The sequence below is a fragment of the Tursiops truncatus genome, chromosome 15, assembly GCF_011762595.2.
Source record: "Tursiops truncatus isolate mTurTru1 chromosome 15, mTurTru1.mat.Y, whole genome shotgun sequence".
NCBI classification, from domain to species: Eukaryota; Metazoa; Chordata; class Mammalia; order Artiodactyla; family Delphinidae; genus Tursiops; species Tursiops truncatus.
The window spans coordinates 29976830-29996339 of NC_047048.1; the positions used below are offsets into that span (position 1 = coordinate 29976830).

A 19510-nucleotide genomic window follows, 5' to 3' on the forward strand; every position below is an offset into this window, starting at 1 on the left:
CGTAAGCGTATGTGTGTTTGAAGGTGTAGATGTATATGTTTTAGTGTGAGGGTGTGTATAGGGTGTGCAAAAGAGAAATCAACAAAGTGATAGAAAGAGAGAGAGGACAGTGTATTGAGGTTGATGGGACCTATACTCTAGAGTCCATTAATGTAAGAGGAGTCTGACTGATTTTGTGGGCAGTATGAGTCATGGAAGGATTTGAGTAGAGGTGGATCTATGATTTTGGTGTTTAGATACACGTTTTTAGGGAGTGGCTTGGGAGAGAACAGTTGTGAGGTGATTTTAACTGTGTCTTGTAAGCATTTCATGAATAGATCAAATACAGTCAAGCACTCATACCTCTGAAAGGAGAGTCACAAACATCTATTAACCTCATTTCTTCCAGCCTCTCGCAGCCTCTGTGACATCGCTATGGATTTAACCAGACCTTAAGGGATGAATATTAACTTCTGACAGTTTCTGGAGATGAAATTATCTTTTCCTCTGAGAAAATATTGGGTGAACGTTTTGATAAGTAATCACTGCTCTGTCACAAAACACTTCCTAGGAGCTGAAGAGGAATTAGATTTCTAAAAGCACAGCGTTTAAATTTTATTAGTAAGAACAGATTAAAAAATCATTACAAAGTTAATTTCCCCTTTCTCCACTTCTTTTAACAAAATCACTTTCCTCCATTAGAGGTCAATTATTTTTCTTGGTCCTCAAAACTTCAGTTTATTAGCTGAAAACATTTAAAGGTTTATCACCAAAGTCCAGTTTATTTTGAAGATAAAGGTTTTTTTTCTTCTCCCACACAGCCTAGTTGGGGGAATTTGGGACTGTTTTCAAGTCCAAAATTCATGATAGAGATAAAAATCATCTGCCCACACCTTCTTCTTGTGTATAGGGTGTTTATAAGAATGAAAATAGTGCTAAGAATAGTGCCTAATAATCTCTGGACCTAGAGGTTATCGTACTAAATGAAGTCAAGTCAGACAGAGAAAGACAGATGTCATCTGATGTCACTTATATGTGGAATCTAAAAAAAAATGATACAAATGACTTAGTTACAAGACAGAAATAGACTCACAGACATAGAAAAGAAATTTATGGTTTATACCCAAAGGGAAAGAGAGGGAGGGATAAATTAGGAGTTTGGGATTAGCAGACACAAACCACTGTCATCAAATGTTACAGACTCTGCTAAGTGTGGTGTGTTCATTCATTCCATCAACACCTATCCAGCTGTGCCAGGCCCTGAGTTAGAAGCTGTGGACATAGAAACCAACTAATATACATATATATTAATATATATAATATAATATATATATATATCCCTGCTAGACTGAGGAATCACAATCTAATGAGTGAAACATATACACAAACACATAGGTTGTTGAGGTATAATATTGTTAAGCAAATGAAAATTAGGTATTTAAATCAAATCAAGGATTTGTGAACGAAATGTTATGATGTCTGAGATTTCCTTCAATATAATATGGGAGGAGTGGTTGGGAGTATAAATGAAACAGGATTGACCATGAGTTAGTCATTAATGAAGCTCGATAACGGGAAGATGGAGATACATTCTAGTATTTTACTTTTGTATGAGTTAAAGTTTTTCCATAATAAAAAAAAGAACAAAAAGAATGGAGGGGGCAAGAAGCTTCCACTTTTGGGCAAGTTATATATGGACCCATGTTCATGATGATTTCTTCATCTCTTTTTCCATTCTGGATAACAGACTAGATTAACTCTTACGGCAAATCTCAACTCCTTAACTGGACCTGCTAGGCTTTGCGTCATCTGGCCCCTGCCAGCCTGGAGGGCTCTTCCTGCCTCTGCTCCCTCTACCCCCTCATCCACTCATCTTGGATTTCTAGTCTCAGCTTAAGTGCCACCTCTTGGGGAAGACTTATGTGATTTCTTTCCCCCTTTTTCCAGTCTTAGACCCATATTTTATTTCTTCCTCCCAGTTTGTACGATGTATATTTTTATGTGGTTATTTGACTCATGTCTGTCTTTCCAATTAGCATAAAAATTCCTTGCAAGTAAAAATTGTGCTGCTTGCGCTGCAGTACCCTCAGTGCCGAGCGCAGTGCTTGCACCTAGTAGCCACTCAGTAAACATTTATGGAGTAAACGAGTCTCTATTAAGCCTGTCTACAGACTCCAGACTCAGTTATGTAGTCCTTCGTAAATAGAAACATAGAAGGGGAAAGCGAAGGATGTCTGTTTCTCCCCTATCTGGTATATAAGATCCTGGAGTTGAGATTTTTGGCGTTTGGAACAGGAGCCTGTCAGACTCAGAGAAGGAGGTAAGAGCTCTCAGGATCTAGGGCGGTGTTTACACAGCAGCTTCAGCTCCTGATCAAGTTTTCCCGCCACCACTTGCTTCCACCCTCCTTGGCTGACCCATGGGTGCTTACTTAGACGTGTTGGGAAGGGAGAGAGGAACTCAGAGGAGATTCAGGAAGTTATTGCACTCTGGGAACCCATAAACCTTTGCAGCCTCTCTCTCCATGAGTCAGCCTTGGGCTGGAAGCTTTGCCTGCCTCCCATGGTGTAGGGTATGTGACATGGTCAGTGACATCACCAAAGATTCTGCTGGCTAAACGGGCTTTGCCTCTATTTATGTTACCTTGGGACTTAAGGAGCTGTCTCCGAAAGGAAGAAAGGGTCTTGGAGCAATAACATGATTACTGCAGATCAATTAATAGAAACACTAGTGGGAAAGCACCTTTGGATTCACATAGTTCCATGGTATAGCTCTGGATCCACCACTTACTAGCTGTGCAAGTTTGGGCAGTTTACATAACCTCTCTGTGCTTCCGTTTGCTGAAGTGTGACGCTGGAATAATAATCCTTACCACGTGGAATCTGTAGGATTAAACTAAGTGGTAATATTGGCACATTTCCCGACGACACAGACATGCCCAAAAGTGACATTATTATAAGTATAACATCAAATGCTGTGGTGGAGATGCGAGCAAAGTTCTCTGTTACCAGGGAAGACAGGAATGCTTTTACAGATTAGGTGATAGTTGAGCTGTATCTTAAATGCCACCTACAGTAATAAAATAATAGCAGCTGCCACGATGTTACAGGTTAAGTTCTGTGCTCAAGGCTTCAAGGACATTTTTGGCTCATTCAAATCTCACTACAGTTCTGAAAGCATATCCTGTTGCAATCCACATTTTACAGATAGAGAAAGCAAAGCTCAGAGAGGTTAAGCAACTTTCCCAAGGCTGCTCAGCTAATGGATGAAGCCAGGATTAGCACTTAGTTCTGTGTGACTCCAAAAGCCATTGTCTTACCCACTGAACTGCCCAGGCTCTTTTGAAGGCTACGTTTGAGTTTTCTAAGGGAGATGAAAAAGAAAGAGATGGGTATAACATGTTCCAAAAGGAAGAGCTTGGATATCTCTTTATCTATTTGCATGTTTATTATTATTGGCTTGGTCTTTGTCCAGCAGCTGACTGATGGTTCCAACAAGGCAGGAATCGTTCTGTTTTATCCCTCATTGTTCCCGGGCTGGTGTCAGCACACACATAGCTGGTGTTCAGTAAATCTATGTTGAATGAATTAAGAATTTGATGGGCTCCACATTCTCTCCAGCCTATGTTACATCACAGCCTGAGGAGATGAACGTGTTTGCTTGACCAAATTACTCTACTGCCCTTCCTAACTTAAAAAGGAAGGTATCAGTGAAGCTGGACAGTTTTGTAATTGGCCACGTGGCATGTTTCTCTACAAGCAGCAAACATTTTCCAGTCCAAATGATGATGTCATCTTCCAGAGCACTGATTGCCTTCTCTCCTGCCACCTATCACCTCTCCTGGTGTCCAGCGTGTCTGAATTCTCTTTAAGGGCCTGAGATTCATTTCTGGTGACACATTACAGGAGGAGAGGTGAGTGGGTCATGTGAACACAGACAAGGCTGGACTTGGCACTTTGCTCTTCAGACGAGGTATTTTCCTTGAGGTTTGTGTTACAAATAAAGCGCTGCTCTGTGGTGTCGAGCAGTTGCACTTGGGAACGGGAGGAGGAAGCACAAAGTGCGGTGCTGGGGGCAGTTTTCTCCCAGTGTGTGTGCGAGAGTGCCAAGAAGCTGTCAAATAAAATTAAGGTTCAAAACATACAGCCTTCAATTTGATTTCACTAAGATGCCGACAGCTGCTCAGAGGGAACACAATCGATTCTGTTTTGACAGGTCTTGATGTACAGTAAGCAGTAAAAGTCTCCACTCTGTGCTGGATTAAGAAAAATTCACCTTAATTTCAACTTAAATAGAACCGTATCTGAGCTTGAAGGGAGGCTTCTCGTCTGCTCACCTGCTCTACCCCCTTGTTTCTCCTGCCAATCCTCCCTCTTTTTTGCCCTTGGACTTCATCTTCCTCTCCCCTTTCCTCTTTCTTTTTCTTAGCACTTTTAAAATCCCTCTCCCTCTCACTGACTCTCTTCTATACTTAAAAGGGAGAGTTTGGAGTCCTTACTACGTGCTGAGCACTGCCCTATATGCTTTTCTCGAATTGCCTTATTTAATTCCCACGACATCCTTATAAAGTAGGTGGAATTGTGTCTATTTACAGATGAGAAAACAGATGTTCATAGTGATTAAAAGCCTGCCTGGTGTTGTACAGCTAGTAAGTGGCAGATCTGGGGATTCAAGCCTAGACCTCTGATTCTAAAAGTCCTTGCTCTTTTCGTGACATTAGTGGGCCTGAGCTCTGGCAGGACATCACAATCACTTGGGGATCTCCAGCGGCATCAGTGCTTTGTCACCACCCCCGTATTTATTAGTCTGGGGAGAGTCCAGGGCATGGGAGCGGCCCAGTATTCTGCTTTCCCTTTGTCCTCATCTTTCTTAGCATATAAACAGAAGTGTACGTTGAGGTAGGTAGCAGAAAAACCCTGAAGATGATGGGGTTCTTCTCCCATACCTCTTACGGGGGAGGACTCACCTTTCTGGAAGCCAGTGGTGCCGGAAAGCACAGGTGTGTCTTTCTCTTTATACCAGGTGGGCAAGTGGGAGAACCACACCCTGAGCCTGAGGCACGCCGTGTGGCCCAGGTACAAGTCCTTTTCGGACTGTGAGCCAGACGACAACCATCTGAGCATCGTCACACTGGAGGAGGCCCCCTTTGTCATCGTGGAAGACATAGACCCGCTGACTGAGACGTGTGTGAGGAACACTGTGCCATGTCGGAAGTTCATCAGAATCAAGTGAGTCCAGGGATGCTGTCGGTTGAATGTGCCCAATCCTTTACAATAGCCTGTATCACTGATAACAGTGGTATCTCTACAATAATAATAGAATGTAATATAAAATATACTCTATTATAATAGGTGGGTATAAAAATAGATTTGTTTAAAAGACCTGGAACTACACCAGGTGGTTTGCATTCATTTGATTCCAACAACAGCAATACGAGGTGCATGGTTTTGCCCATTTAAAACATGATAAAAACTGAGTTATGAGAAGATTAAGAAGCACGTTCAAAGCCACTTAGCTAGTAGATGGAAGAGGCAGGACTCAAGCACTTGTCCATCTGACTCCACCACCATATTCTTAACCAGTATGGTAAGTCAACCCTCCCCTTCAATATTTCCTAGAATAATTATTTCTTTTGTATTTTTCTGGTTGCTCCCTCCCCCAAACCATATCTACCACTTCCTTCCACCTCTCTTTTATTTCCCAGATCCAAACTTTTCAGAATTTTCAAAGCTTCTCTCCATTTTGGGGTCAACATCCACCTTACAAGTGACTTTCTGATGTGCTTAAGGTGGAGCTGATCTCCCGGGGATCTCCTAGGTCACCAGCAACAAACCAGCATTGCATCTAAGTCATTTCCTCTTTTATTACGATTGAAGAGGAACTGACATTTTTTATCAGATCCCCTGGTGAAGGGTTCTCCCTAATCTATAAACCCTTTGGAGATACATAAAGCTTCATGGCCAAGTCCAAGGCCCTGAATTTTGTCTTTGTAATGCAAACATAAACACAAATACCACCCTTGTGGAGGATTCACAAAAGGAAAAAGCCTACCGCTAGGTGGAAATCTTTTTTTTTTTTTTCTGAATATTTTCTGATTGCCTCCTTTCACCTGGACAATTTTTGCTTGCCCTTTAAGTCTTAAGCACTCCCTCCACAAGCTAGGTTAGTTCTCCCTACTTCCACAGTACCCTGGCTATGTCTCTATGTCTTAATCAGTTCAGGCTGCTATAACAAATTACCATGAGTGGGTGGCTTAAACAACAGACATTTATTCCTCACAGTTCTGGAGGCTGGGAAGTCCACGATCAAGGTGCTGGCAGATCTGGTGTCTGGTGGAGACCCTCTGGTTTGCAGATGGCTGTCTTCTCCTCACCTGGTAGAGAGCAGAGGGAGAGGAAGCAAGCTGTCCTGCTCCTTCTTATAAGGGCACTACTTCCATTTAGGAGGGTTCCACCCTCGTGACCTAATTACCTCTCCAAATACCATCACATTGGGGATTAGGGTTTCAACATATGAATTTGAGGGGAATATAAACATTCAGTCCATAGCACTCTCTAGCTGTCTTTCTCACTTGTTTTTATGGCTTACAGTTTGTCTGTATTTCCCCCAGAGTATTATCTGCCTAAATATAGGGAATGTGGCTTATTAATATTTGTGTCTTCAGTGACAAGCATAGAATATGACACCCCAATGTTGATGAAACTTGAACGGAGGGTGAATGGATACTTTTCCTCCCACATTCCAAATTCCAGCCTAAGTTCTTATTATACAAGATGCAAATCGCCGTGGCTCAGTGCTTTGGATAAAGATAATTTTTTTTTTCCGGTACGCAGGCCTCTCATTGTTATGGCCTCTCCCATTGCGGAGCACAGGCTCCGGACGCGCAGGCTCAGCGGCCATGGCTCACGGGCCCAGCCACTCCGCGGCATGTGGGATCTTCCCGGACCGGGGCACAAACCCGTGTCCCCTGCATTGGCAGGCGGACTCTCAACCACTGTGCCACCAGGGAAGCCCAAAGATAATTTTTTAAGAATATGATTGCTAAGTGTATTATGAAGGTGCATTTTGGTTTGGAGAAATTTTTTTATCAATAAGCAGCATTTTTGGAGTTGAAATTCTTATGGATTATTCAGTAAATAATCATCAGCTTTTTTTGGAGTCATCAGCCTCTTTGGGGTTGAAATTCTGAATAGATTAGTCAATAAATAAATACGCATGAAACATAGTTTCTGTGTTAGTCACAGTGCTGGGCATGGGGGATGCGTCAATGAACCGGGAAGGATCTTGCAGTCAAGGGGTGCACACGGTTAAAAAACTGCTCAACTAATAAGGGAACAGGGCAGCTCCACATTAGGATAAACCCTGTGAAGGATCTGAATAAGGTGGTGTGATAAGGGAGTCACTTGAGGTATGTGGGGCTCCTGCAGCTCACACAGGTAAGATTTAAGGTGACATGTAAAGGAGGAGAAGGAGCCAAACATGTGAAGAACTAGGGAAGAGCCACCCAGCTAGAGGAGCAGGTGCAAAGGCCCTGAGGGAGGAAAGAGATTGGCGAGTTTGGGATACAGAAGGAAGCCTAGTGCAGTACTTGGAAGTGATGAACTGGGGGAATGACAGAAGGGGTAATGTGGAAAAGTTGTCAAAGGAGGTTTTGACTTGGGTGGGTGTCCTTTGAACAGAACTTGGTCAGATTAAGAAAGCAGAGTGGCTGGCACAAAGCAAAGAGTATAACCCCACTGGGGCACCTCTTTTATGATAACAATATCTTCTCTGATTCAACAGGGCCAATCAAGTAGGGCATCTTATGCTTCACACTCAGTCATTGGAGATTAAAGTCTTTAAAATCAGAAGACTTGGAGCCGAAAACAATAGATCACCAAGTGCTGAGTCACACTGGTCTGGAGGAAATGAACCTCCAAATAAGTTACTGTCTTTAAAAGAATTGACTTTTCAACTGAAGAATAGAAACAGATTAACAAGTTCAGATTCACAATTTGGGTTCCTGTGGGAGGGGGTGGCTTGCAATTTTCCTTTTCCCACTTGGTGACATGAGAACTGTACTGTGCTTCTAGGTGAAATTAAAGTCTTTGATTTACCTGAAAGCAATAGAAAATTACTAGGATCCAGTCATCCCAACATTAACACAGTTTAGATCAACTGCATTTCCTAAAGGTAACATCTTTGAGGCAGGCTGATTGGTTCCAAAAAGGATTCCTGTTGGACAACATGATTGTGTTTGTTTTCTTGATGATATTCTTTCAGGGAAAACCCTTTGTCTCTCACTTCTGGCAAACGGTGGGGTCTTGAGGGCACACATCATTCTTCTAAAAAAATCAGGTAGTAGGAAATGGGCTGAGAAATCAGACTTTTCTTCTTACCTGTTAGTTGAGTGTTAAGACGTGAAGAGAAAATTGAGGAAAACTTACCTGTTTTGATCTGTAAGGATAAATGGCTATCCTGCCAGTTAATCCCCTAAACTGTCAAATCATTGGTGAAAAGAGAGGAAATATATTTTTAAGCACGTATGTGAGGGGTGCTTTAGATACCTTATTTAATATTTCCAACTATCCTGCAAGGTAAGTATCAGCCTTCTCAATGCACGAATAAGTAAACTGAGGTCTGTGAATGAAGAGACCCGTCCGAGTTTCCATGCTTGTCAAGGGCAGACCCAGGATTTGAAAGCAACTCTGTCTGACTCGCAAGGCACATCCACTGGCCACACTGGGAAATTATACAGCCAGAGAATTGATGACTTACTGGATCCCTTTCCCCATATTTGTTTTTATGAGTCTCCCTTTCTTTTGGGTGATGGTGGAGAGCAGAGAGATGACATGGGCACCATTTCTCAGATGTCTGGGAAGTCGTCATACCCCCTCCTCCACACACACACACACACACACACACACACACACACACGCACACAAGGTTTGTGATAACAACCAACAAAAGTTCCCAATATGGTCTGTGTTTCCAGATGTGGAAACACAGACCAAATGATGTTAGATAAACATCATTTTAGTGCTTAGATAACAATTCAGTATGTAGATGTGTCAACAATGGAATATTGAGGCAGCACGTATCCTATGAAATACGTGACTCAGCATCTGACCATGGTACTAATGGATGCCCCAGGGCAAGGTGGAACCAAGTGCAATGCCCAGAGAGGTCTTGATCTTCCTGTAGCAGTGGTTTAAATAGTTTTCGTTATCACTTGGGAAGACCCCTGTTTCCTTCCCTTTTAAAAGCACTTCTGGTTTTTCTGAGTGTCCTTTGAGTATGACTTTGTCAAGTAAATAAAGGAGAGTGGCTGACACAAAGCAACAAATGTAACCTTGGTAGATTATGATAGGTTTTACGACAGCAGTGCCCTCTGTATTTTAATAGGGCTTTTTCCTGATCAAGGACATTGCTATTTAGTAGTGTCACCTCTTACACTGCCTCCACGTAGGTAGGGAGGGAAAATGTTATGAATGAGCCTTCATTTGCAAGACGACTCGATCAAGAGACATTAAGTTCACAGACTCAGACACAGAGTAGACCCCAGGTCTCCTGATTCTTAGCTGATAATTCTTAGTTCTCCTCAGCAAGGAGAGTATCTTTCCTAAGTAAGTAAGGCATCCTTTCTTCTTCCCTTTGGTTGCCAACCTCTATTTTCAGTGAAAGGATAAAGCAAAACTCTCCTTGCTCTGAGAATTTCACATCTTCCTCTCCTCCATTTTCCAATAAGTTTTTATAATTCAGTTTAGATTAGATGACTAAACTCTGATCTAAAGAGGTTGTATGTGTTATAAGCTTTAAAAAAATAAGACTTAGTAACTCTCATCTGTATAATGGGGATCTGAATACTAACTAATTAAGAAAAATGTTGTGAAGATTAATCCAACAATTAGTATAAAGCATTTATCACAGTGCATAGCAAATAGTAATTACTCAAGAAATGTTACCTGTTGTCATGCTTATTGTCATAATTAAGAACACTTTCTACTGTTGCTGTCATAAACTCACTGAACATCCTTGTAGAAGCCGCTTCCTCATTTTGGGCCTCTATTTCCCATGTGAAAAATAGTAGAAGAGTGTAGATAATGACTGAACACATTTTCCAGTACTAATACTCTACCATCTTGGGATTTTCTCTACAGCAATTCAACCAATGAGGGCATGAATGTTAAAAAATGCTGCAAGGGGTTCTGCATCGATATCCTAAAGAAGCTTTCGAGAACAGTGAAGTTTACCTATGACCTTTACCTGGTGACTAATGGGAAGCATGGCAAGAAAGTTAACAATGTGTGGAATGGAATGATTGGTGAAGTAAGTTATCTTTTCATCCCAAGGGCCCTCATTCAGACTTAGGGCCCAAGGTCCTCAGGGATGGTGGGAAGGATAAGTAAAGGGACGGTTCTTTTTTTTGCCTTGTGTCCAGGTGGTTTATCAACGGGCAGTCATGGCAGTTGGCTCACTCACCATCAATGAGGAACGTTCTGAAGTGGTGGACTTCTCTGTGCCCTTTGTGGAGACGGGAATCAGTGTCATGGTTTCAAGAAGCAATGGCACTGTATCACCTTCTGCTTTTCTAGGTATGTGAACTTCACAGTCACTATTGCTTTCCTATGAGGAATTATAGGTATTTTGTCTTGTTTGCTCAAAAGACAGGACCAGATAGGACCTAGTTCAGTTCTAGGTAACCACGTCAGCATATTGAAAGCATGTTGCATTGAATTACGCAAATTTTCCCCCAGTTAACATCTTTCATTTATCTTTAACTTGGAAATAGCTGCTAAAAATACAATCACATATTCAGATACCGTCCTTGATAGTGCAGAATATAGATTAGTAGATATATTGCTTAGAGCCTTGAAAGCATGTAAAAAATAAACCTGTCTGTCCACAGTTAATTTAAATCAGCTCATAAACTTTTATTTAGCAGCCACATACCCATCCTCCATCCCTCACTAGAATGACAGTCATTTATTTACTGGATGTAAGAGTAAAAATAATGATGACTGTGCAATGATTTATACCAGTACTCTGATAAACAAAACAGAAGCAGTCTGAAGAGGATACACTGTTTTAAAATTAATGGAATCATATTTTAAATGTGCCTATCCTTTAAGCTGAATGGTTTATAAGAGAAGAAATTCTTCTTACTCTCCTTTTAACTGTTTCCTAGATTTATGTTTTTACACAGAAGGTTTTTATTTTTTAAAGCAAGGTAGTTCTGTTTTTTTTCTGTCATCTGGTTTTCTTTAGCAGCTATGCATTAGGTAGCTTGGCTGGTGTAGCTGAAACTGCATGGAATATAGCCAAGCATTTTTAATTTTTTTCTTTAAAGGAAATCATCGTGTTGAGTGTTTTGTCATCATAAATAGTTTTTGATAGTGACTGTCTTGAAGATCGTGGGATTCAGATTAACTTCCCCTTGGCATTCCCATGTCAGTGGGTTTGTCCCAAATTGGGAAGGTTAAGACAAACATTGACCCCTAGAAGGAAACTGCAGGAGAGAGTGAAAACAGTTAGATTAGGGTCAACTGAATTTCTTACATTTTTCCAAAGACAAAAAAACTTTGTTTATTAGAGAACTAAAACTGCAGACTAGGGCCCATTTGTGGATGCCAGCCCCAAGCCCATAGCCTTACTCTTCCACTGTCTTCATTTATATGTGGTGTTAGCATCCACTGAAGCGTTCTCTGCTTCATTCTCATGAGTGAAATGTTGACTAACAGGATTTTGGATACTGCCTTACTCACAGAGACATATGGATTTACTGTTTTCATTTTCCATAATCCATTGAAGCTGTTGAAATCCTTACCACTCACTGGATTTGATTTTGCACTCGCTTCCATTTTTGTAACCTTTGTTGGAGTAATGTGGACCTTGACAAATACACACCTCACGTTCCTTCTGTGCCTGTGTCTGATATGGATAATGATGCCCATATCTTAATAAGGGAGCCTCACTGGATCATGAAAAGTACTGCTTACTGATATTGACAACACAAGCAGAAAGTTAATAATTATTGGATATACTCTCACTCACAGTCACTCGTAATCGTCTTTTTCCCCATTCCCTATTGGAACCTTTAACAGAGATCTTGGGTCCTAGAGGTTGGAGGAAGGGAGTTCGTGGAAGAAATGGAAAGAGAAAGTTGTCCACTTATCTTCTTAGTGAGCTAGAGAGAACTTCTCGTCCAGTTCAATCAAAGAGGAAAAATATTTCCATTGACTTGTCTCATAAATATGAGTCACTGATACTGAATCTGGCCTCAACCCAGTTTCCCTAGATTTTTATCTTATCTGTGTTAGTAGAACATTTCCATAAAAGTCAAGTATTTTTGCTAAATTTAGCTAAACCTCCTTTCCCCCTACTCTTCCTACTGTATCTTTAAGAATAAAATAAATTGTAGCCAGAGGAAGCTATTTTTAAAGCTGTTTTTACACAGAAGGCTTAATACTTTTCCTAGTCACTGAATTACATCCCTATTCGATTGACTGTGCACCCCCTTATTTACGGTCATTATCTGCAGGTTTTGAAAGTCATAATGAACCATGCTAAGCTACATTTTTCCATTCACTGGCTCAGTCATCTGGAAGAGCCAAATATTCAAAATCTGATTGCATTGCTCTTCATTATTTCCTATTCTCTCTCCTCTGCAAAATCCATTAACTCACATCGGAAACACTTGCAGGTAACGCCTCTGAGCTTTTGTATCAAAATGTAACCAGCGACTCTTCAAGGACAGAGATGATGTCTCTGGCAATATTCAGTTAATTCTTAAGACTTTCCAAGTAGGTTGGAGTCTTTGATCCAAAGAAATGCTGAGCTGGGGTCTCTTCTAGATTAAAGTTCCTTCACAGACAGATGTTGAATCTGTTGAATCTGTCCAGTAGAGGATGTAATCCAGAGCTATCTAAAAATACTTCTGGGTCACATCTTAGACACTACAGACAGTAGCTCATCATTGTTCTAATGACTTTCTTTGTTGTGGGGTGTGTGTGTGTGTGTGTGTGTGTGGTGTCTGGGAATAGCCATCCTTCATGGCACTCATAGGTACCTAACTTACTAAAACCAGAATACTACAGCAGAATCTCTCTGCCATCCTCACAAGTCAAGGGACAGATGTTGTCACTTCGAAGTGAGAAAACATCTGGGATCAGTTTCTTGATCGTTTCCATCTGATTTTCTGACCAGTTAGTGACTAGGACACATCAAGTGCCCAGTGAAGTCCACTGAAGGCTTACAGATTCTGACATGTGAGTACAAGAATTCAGTAAGGATTTACCCTAATATTTTTAATAATGTCATCATAACCTGCAGAGAAAAGGAGTTATCAGATTAATAAGTGTGCGTGTTTTAAACTAGAACGCCTTTTTCAGGACCCTGGACAGCACACCACCACCACCAATTCTGGCTTTAACCACGGAACCCAGCAGCTATTCCATTTAATTTATTATGTGTATGCAGTGTGCAAAGCACACACCAAATACTTTACATGTATATAATGCTCCTTTACTCATTACAGTGATCCTCCTCTGCTGAGACACACTATGCCATCAGCACATCCAACCTGGAGAATTACTTTAACATCTCTATTTTTGAATATTAAGTAATTTTTAATCTCCTAATTATTCATTTCTTTCTCCTGGATACACCTTACTACCAAACTGCTGCTTTCAGGGACACGATATTGTTTGCACTCAAGTTAAATTTAACTAAGATAAATTTCAGTTTTAGTCTCATTGGTTTCTTTGAGCTCATCTTGGCTTATTTAAGTCAAGTAAGTTGTCTTGGTACTTGTTGCTTCTTAAAGTATTTGCACTATCAAAACTGCATTACAAAGTATTCCTTCAGGTTTTAAAATTATCCAATATCATTAAAGCTTCGGACATATTAGTTTCTTATTATATATTAAGCTCATTACATTGGAATTTGTGATGAACTCTAGCTGTGTTAGGTAGTCACAGACTTTAATAAAAAGGTGGCCTGCTCTCAGCCTAGTTCTTTATTATTATTAATAACTTCATCAGAAAAAAAACATTTAAAAATAATAAATTGTGTACTATTCAAGAGGTATTATTGGGCTTCTTATATTTTATTCTTAGAAAATGTTTGCTCATGATGAAAAGGATTATAAGTTCATTGGTGTCCAAGGGCAGTTTCTTCCCAATGATGCAATCAGGTGGAGCTATGTTCATTTTAAAAATTTTAGTCTCTGTTGATTTTCTAGCAAATCTATGTCATACATGGATAAAATAGCTCCTTTCAGCTCACTTTCACGTCCTCAATCAGTTTGAATAAAAATGTTAATTTGTTTTACATAGTATCTCTTACCTTTCTAAAATGATCTAAGATTTAGAACCTTGTGTCTTGGCCTGCCCTTCTGAGACACCCACATGAAAATGAGCTGATGAAAACTATTTTTAGGGGAAATAACCATCTATCCATCTACTACTTCCTTGCCTCTATCTTTAAACGATGCATTTTCATTGAATTCTCGTGTGAATGTAATATCCTCAAATGACTTGTCAATTGCGTTTAACCATTACCAACCTCGACAAGATTTTTAAATTGTAGAGATCCCATCTGTCCGAAGCAGTAGGTGAAATGGAGAGAGTGGTAGTATTGGGGGCAGACTATGACATTCCAATATTCCTGTCAATCCCACGATTTTACGATCCTTTTCTACCAGGTTATAATTCTCCCTTTACTTCTAGAATTCCTGCACGTCCTCCCTCCAGCATGTCAAGATGAAAATGAAAATAAAAATAAAACTCATGCTGATTCGCAGGTGCCTTATGTTTGACTATTTGAATCTAGTCTTGTTTCTCTTTAGCTTTGGTCCCCTGGATGATTCTATAATTACAGAGGACCCTGTAGCCTCTTGGTTTGCATTTTAACTTTCTCCCTTGGTCTTATCATTATATTTTGTTTTTATTATCCTTGACCTGATTTGTAAAATGTCATATGCTTTTCTGTTTTTATCCTATGATGTGCATTCTTATAAAACACCTCAAATATTTTGTAGAATAGAGAATGATTTAAATGTATGAATAAACAATGACTAGCTTCTTTTGAATGATCAGATTCACATCAGAGCGGGTTTCTCAGTGAGTCTGCAAATGGTCCTCTAGGCTTCCTGCTAGCCCTGGTTGTGAGGAGGCGCTCACTGACCATGTTTCCATCCCTCCGGCCTGTTTACCTGCAGAACCATTCAGCGCCTCCGTCTGGGTGATGATGTTTGTGATGCTGCTCATTGTATCCGCCATAGCTGTTTTCGTATTTGAATACTTCAGTCCTGTTGGATACAACAGAAACTTAGCCAAAGGGAAAGGTGAGACTAGCTTCATAAGCATGATTCAAAGTCAATGCTATGTAATTTACTTTCAATGAAGAGTTCAGATTTAGAACACATTATCCTATATTGCCTTGCTGTACCATCGTATAAATCATGCTGGGTCATTGATATTACTTGCAGTGCCATACAAGAATGGGTTATTCCCTTCTACTGAAAAGAAGGATAAAACTTAAAAATGAGACATTTTAATCTTGCTGTAATGTGGAGTCGGTAGTTAAGTGAAAAACTACCGATATCTGCTGAGAAAGCATATTTGAAAAAGTTTTCTGGCAGTTGTCAAAATGTGCATCAAAACAAATGTTAAAACTACTAGTGAGTCTCAACGTCAGTCTATGCAAAGAAAATGGTTTTATAGAATCTAGGCTAAGAACATTCTCCAAACTGCCAAATCTGCTCACATTCGTTTGATGATAAATATATAAATATATGATAAAATGGTGACTTTCCCCAAACAGTTACATTTTCCTCTTGACAGTGCCTGACCTTAGTGCATTGTACTTGATAAAGTGGCAATCAGTAAATAGAAAATTGAATTGGGATGCATTCATTGGCCATAACTTTTTTTTTTTTTTTGCGGTACGCGGGCCTCTCACTGTTGTGGCCTCTCCCGTTGCGGAGCACAGGCTCTGGACGCGCAGGCTCAGCAGCCATGGCTCACGGGCCCAGCCGCTCCGCGGCATGTGGGATCCTCCCGGACCGGGGCACGAACCCTCGTCCCGTGCATCAGCAGGCGGACTCTCAACCACTGTGCCACCGGGGAAGCCCGGCCATAACTTTTTAAGAGGCTCCCACATGAACCATATACATAAACACATTACACAATTTTGAGTGAATTTTTCTCAATGCACAACACATTCTAAGTAGATGGTATCAGAAGGGTGCGAGGACGAAATCTCTTTCCTGAAAAATGACTTTAGATGATGGAAGACGGCAGATCTTCAAGGTACAGTTATTCAAAAACAAGGCACTTTAATTTGCCATATGTTCTTTTTGCTTGGAAGATTCAGTATTGGAAAGAGCCAGCAGGTCACAGGAATCTATTGGGAACTTAGTTTTACTGAAATCCTCCCGCTTCTTCTTAACCACTGTTACCACATAAACCACCTGCCGTCAACCAAATGTAGTTAAAATGCCACAAGTAATCACGTTGTGTTTAAGTGAGAGAGTTGCCAGCATTTCACTAAATGGGTAATGTAATTAACTAGTAAGAAGCTTTCCAACAGAGTGGGTCCTGAGGCAATGTTCTATGGGTGATCATACTGCAGGAGAGTAGATATTTACGTTTGCAAAATCAGAGCTTGTGTTGTTTGTGAATTCGTGCGTTTATTTGATGAATATTTCCGGAGTACCTGGTACCGGAGCAGGGGTTTAACGTGGTAAATGGGATGGAGATTTCCTCATCCTTGGGCCACAGCAAATTTAGTTGTGGAGACAACACGTAAACATATAAGTGAATAATCACAGATTGTAATAAATCTCAAGAAGAAGGGAGAAAAACCAAAGTGAAGTGATGGGATATGGGCGCTTCTTAAGTATGACGGTCCAGCAGGGAAGGGCTTTAGGAAGAGATGACGCTTGAGTTCAGACCTGAAAGATGAGAAGGATTCAGTCCTATGAAAAACTGAGGGAAAAGCATTCCATGCAGAGGGAACAGCAGATACAAAGGCCTTGGCATGGGCTCAATCTTGATATGCTCAAGAAACAGAAAAGTTATGAGTAAGTGAGGTAGACAGTGGTATAAGATGAAGTCAGAGGGATAGGCTGTTGACTGTGGTAAGCATTTCAGCTTTTCTTCAAAATACAATGGCAGGGAAGAGGCAGAATACAAACCTGTACGGTGTGGAAAGGTCACTTTCTATCTATCTGTCAAGACGATGGGAGGGGTGGCAGCAGTGGAAGGAGGGAGACCAGTTAGGAAGGTGGTACAGTTTTCCAAGAGAAAGAACTGCAGTGCTTTAGACTTGGATGGAGAGAATGGAGATGGAAAGAAGTGGATACATTTGAAATGTATCTTGGAAGATAAAAAGCTATCCAAAGGCCACCACGTGCTGAAGCACACACTATTGTGCAGGAAGGAACCTAGCATGCAAACTCCTTCCATCACCTGGAGCCTTTTTGTTTTCTACTCATCCGCATGTAGAAACCCTCAGGAAATGACAGCTACTTATTTCCTTGCACAAAATAGCTTTCTGTTACATCTCATTGTCCTTTATGGGGAAAATTATATGACCCAGTAATAGTCTTCATGAATCAGGAATTCCCAAACGTCTTGGACAGCTCCCTGCAACTGCCCATTTCTGATTCCCAAATAGCTATCACTTCTGATCAACATGCATCCCTAATAAAATTAAGTAGTTCATGAAGTTTACTGGATTGACTCTACTTTTTTACTAAGAATTCTCAGCCTCTTGGGAATAAGCCCAGAAGATCATAAAATTAGGCAAAGAAAAAGAGGAGAGCTTGAAACTGAGAATAATAGAATTAGTTGCCTTCTCTCTAATGTGTTGTATATGGATATTGTAAGTATCGCGATAGCCTGAATTTGGCCTCCCATGTGCGGAAAGCTTGCTTCCCAACTAGGCTCTCTGCCCAGAACTTCGTAACTTCCATCAATCTGGATTCACTGCTGCCACTTTATTTATTGCCCACTCTGTGTGCATCGCCAACTGAAGTCTAAGTAGATCATTTTTTCATATCTTCATTTACTTAAATGACATAAAAACCTTCTGTTAAAGGAAGACCCTTTTTCCCATGAAATGAGGGCATAAATTGATTTTTTTCCCCTTGCACAAAAACAGACTTGAAAGCTCTAACATGTGTGTTTTACAGCCTGCATATTCCCCTGCCCAATAAATTTTGGCATATTGTTCTGCCTCTTTAGTTAAGTCTGTTGCAAGGAACACTTAAGAATCTTAAAAAAAAAAGAATCTTAAGAATACGCTGAGGGAGAAAAAGTGCTGTGATATCAGAGTTCATTTTCCATGACCCTGCAACCAAATGTCTTCCATCTGTGAAGTGTTAGAAGAATTACGCTCTATTGTTCTGTTCCTTAATGTCTCCATTTGGAGAGCGTTTTAGTTTGGTTTAATCCCTACGTTGTGCATATCTTACATCTGAGTTTGAACAGGAGCCATGGCTAGGAACAATCAGATTAGAATATCAAGCACCAGTCCCTCTGAATTGCATGGTTCTTATACGAAAGCACATCTGACGAATACCGAAGCAGCCCCCATGCACATGTTTTTGTAAAGCTCTGCTTCCCCAAATGGAAATCAAATCCACATTTAAAACAGGTCATAACACTACTTCTAATTCAAACCCATGTTTTGCATAACCATTTTCTTCCTTCCTCCCTCCCTCCCTCCCTCCCTTCCTTCTTTTTTCCCTTTTTCTTTTTCTTTCTTTCTTTCTTTCTTTCTTTCTTTCTTTCTTTCTTTCTTTCTTTCTCTCTCTCCTTCCTTCTTTCTTTTTTCTCTCTTTCTTTCTTTCTTGTTCTTTCTTTCTTTCTTCCTCCCTCCTTCCCTCCCTCTCTCTCTCTTCCTTTCTTTCTTTCTTTGTCTTTTTAGAAATGTGGCAAAAAGCCAAATATATAGAAATGTGGGAAGAATGCTAATTTTTAAAGAGAAAAGGACTCCTTGTGTGTGTGGTTCTGGGGCAGTGATGGGACACGCTATGATCTAAGTCCGTCTTCTGGCAGCCTTCAGTGTTGCTGGGGCCACTGCATAGTATCAAACACTCACCAGTGTGCATTTTGAGGAGGCGCTGAGAATGTCCTTCCTGTCATTTGCAGCACCCCATGGGCCTTCTTTTACGATTGGAAAAGCTATATGGCTTCTTTGGGGCCTGGTGTTTAACAACTCCGTGCCTGTCCAGAATCCTAAAGGGACCACCAGCAAGATCATGGTGTCCGTGTGGGCCTTCTTTGCCGTCATATTCCTGGCCAGCTACACGGCTAATCTGGCTGCTTTCATGATCCAGGAGGAGTTTGTGGACCAAGTGACTGGCCTCAGTGACAAAAAGGTAAGGTCACTTCGCTTTTGTCTCTGCCTGAGGGGTTGATCTTAAACGTTCTCCCCTCAGAGGAAGTAAATCAGACTCTCATCCAAACCCATCAACTCTAAAGTACAAAGCCAGAGGATTTTTTTTTTCCTCTTAACTCAAATGGGCATATTTCTAAAAGTT

At 40.7% G+C, this 19510-nt stretch overlaps 1 protein-coding gene across 2 annotated transcripts in view; it reads left to right on the plus strand.

Annotated features, from left to right (window-relative positions):
• Positions 1-19510, plus strand: part of GRIN2A (glutamate ionotropic receptor NMDA type subunit 2A) — a 364343-nt gene that overhangs the window by 274659 nt on the left and 70174 nt on the right. For both annotated transcript variants that reach the window (XM_073792321.1, XM_019928628.2), the window contains exons 4-8: positions 5002-5207; positions 10119-10287; positions 10400-10553; positions 15179-15304; positions 19119-19348. In XM_073792321.1, the coding sequence (XP_073648422.1) occupies positions 5002-5207; positions 10119-10287; positions 10400-10553; positions 15179-15304; positions 19119-19348 (885 nt within the window). The remainder of the gene's footprint in view (positions 1-5001; positions 5208-10118; positions 10288-10399; positions 10554-15178; positions 15305-19118; positions 19349-19510) is intronic.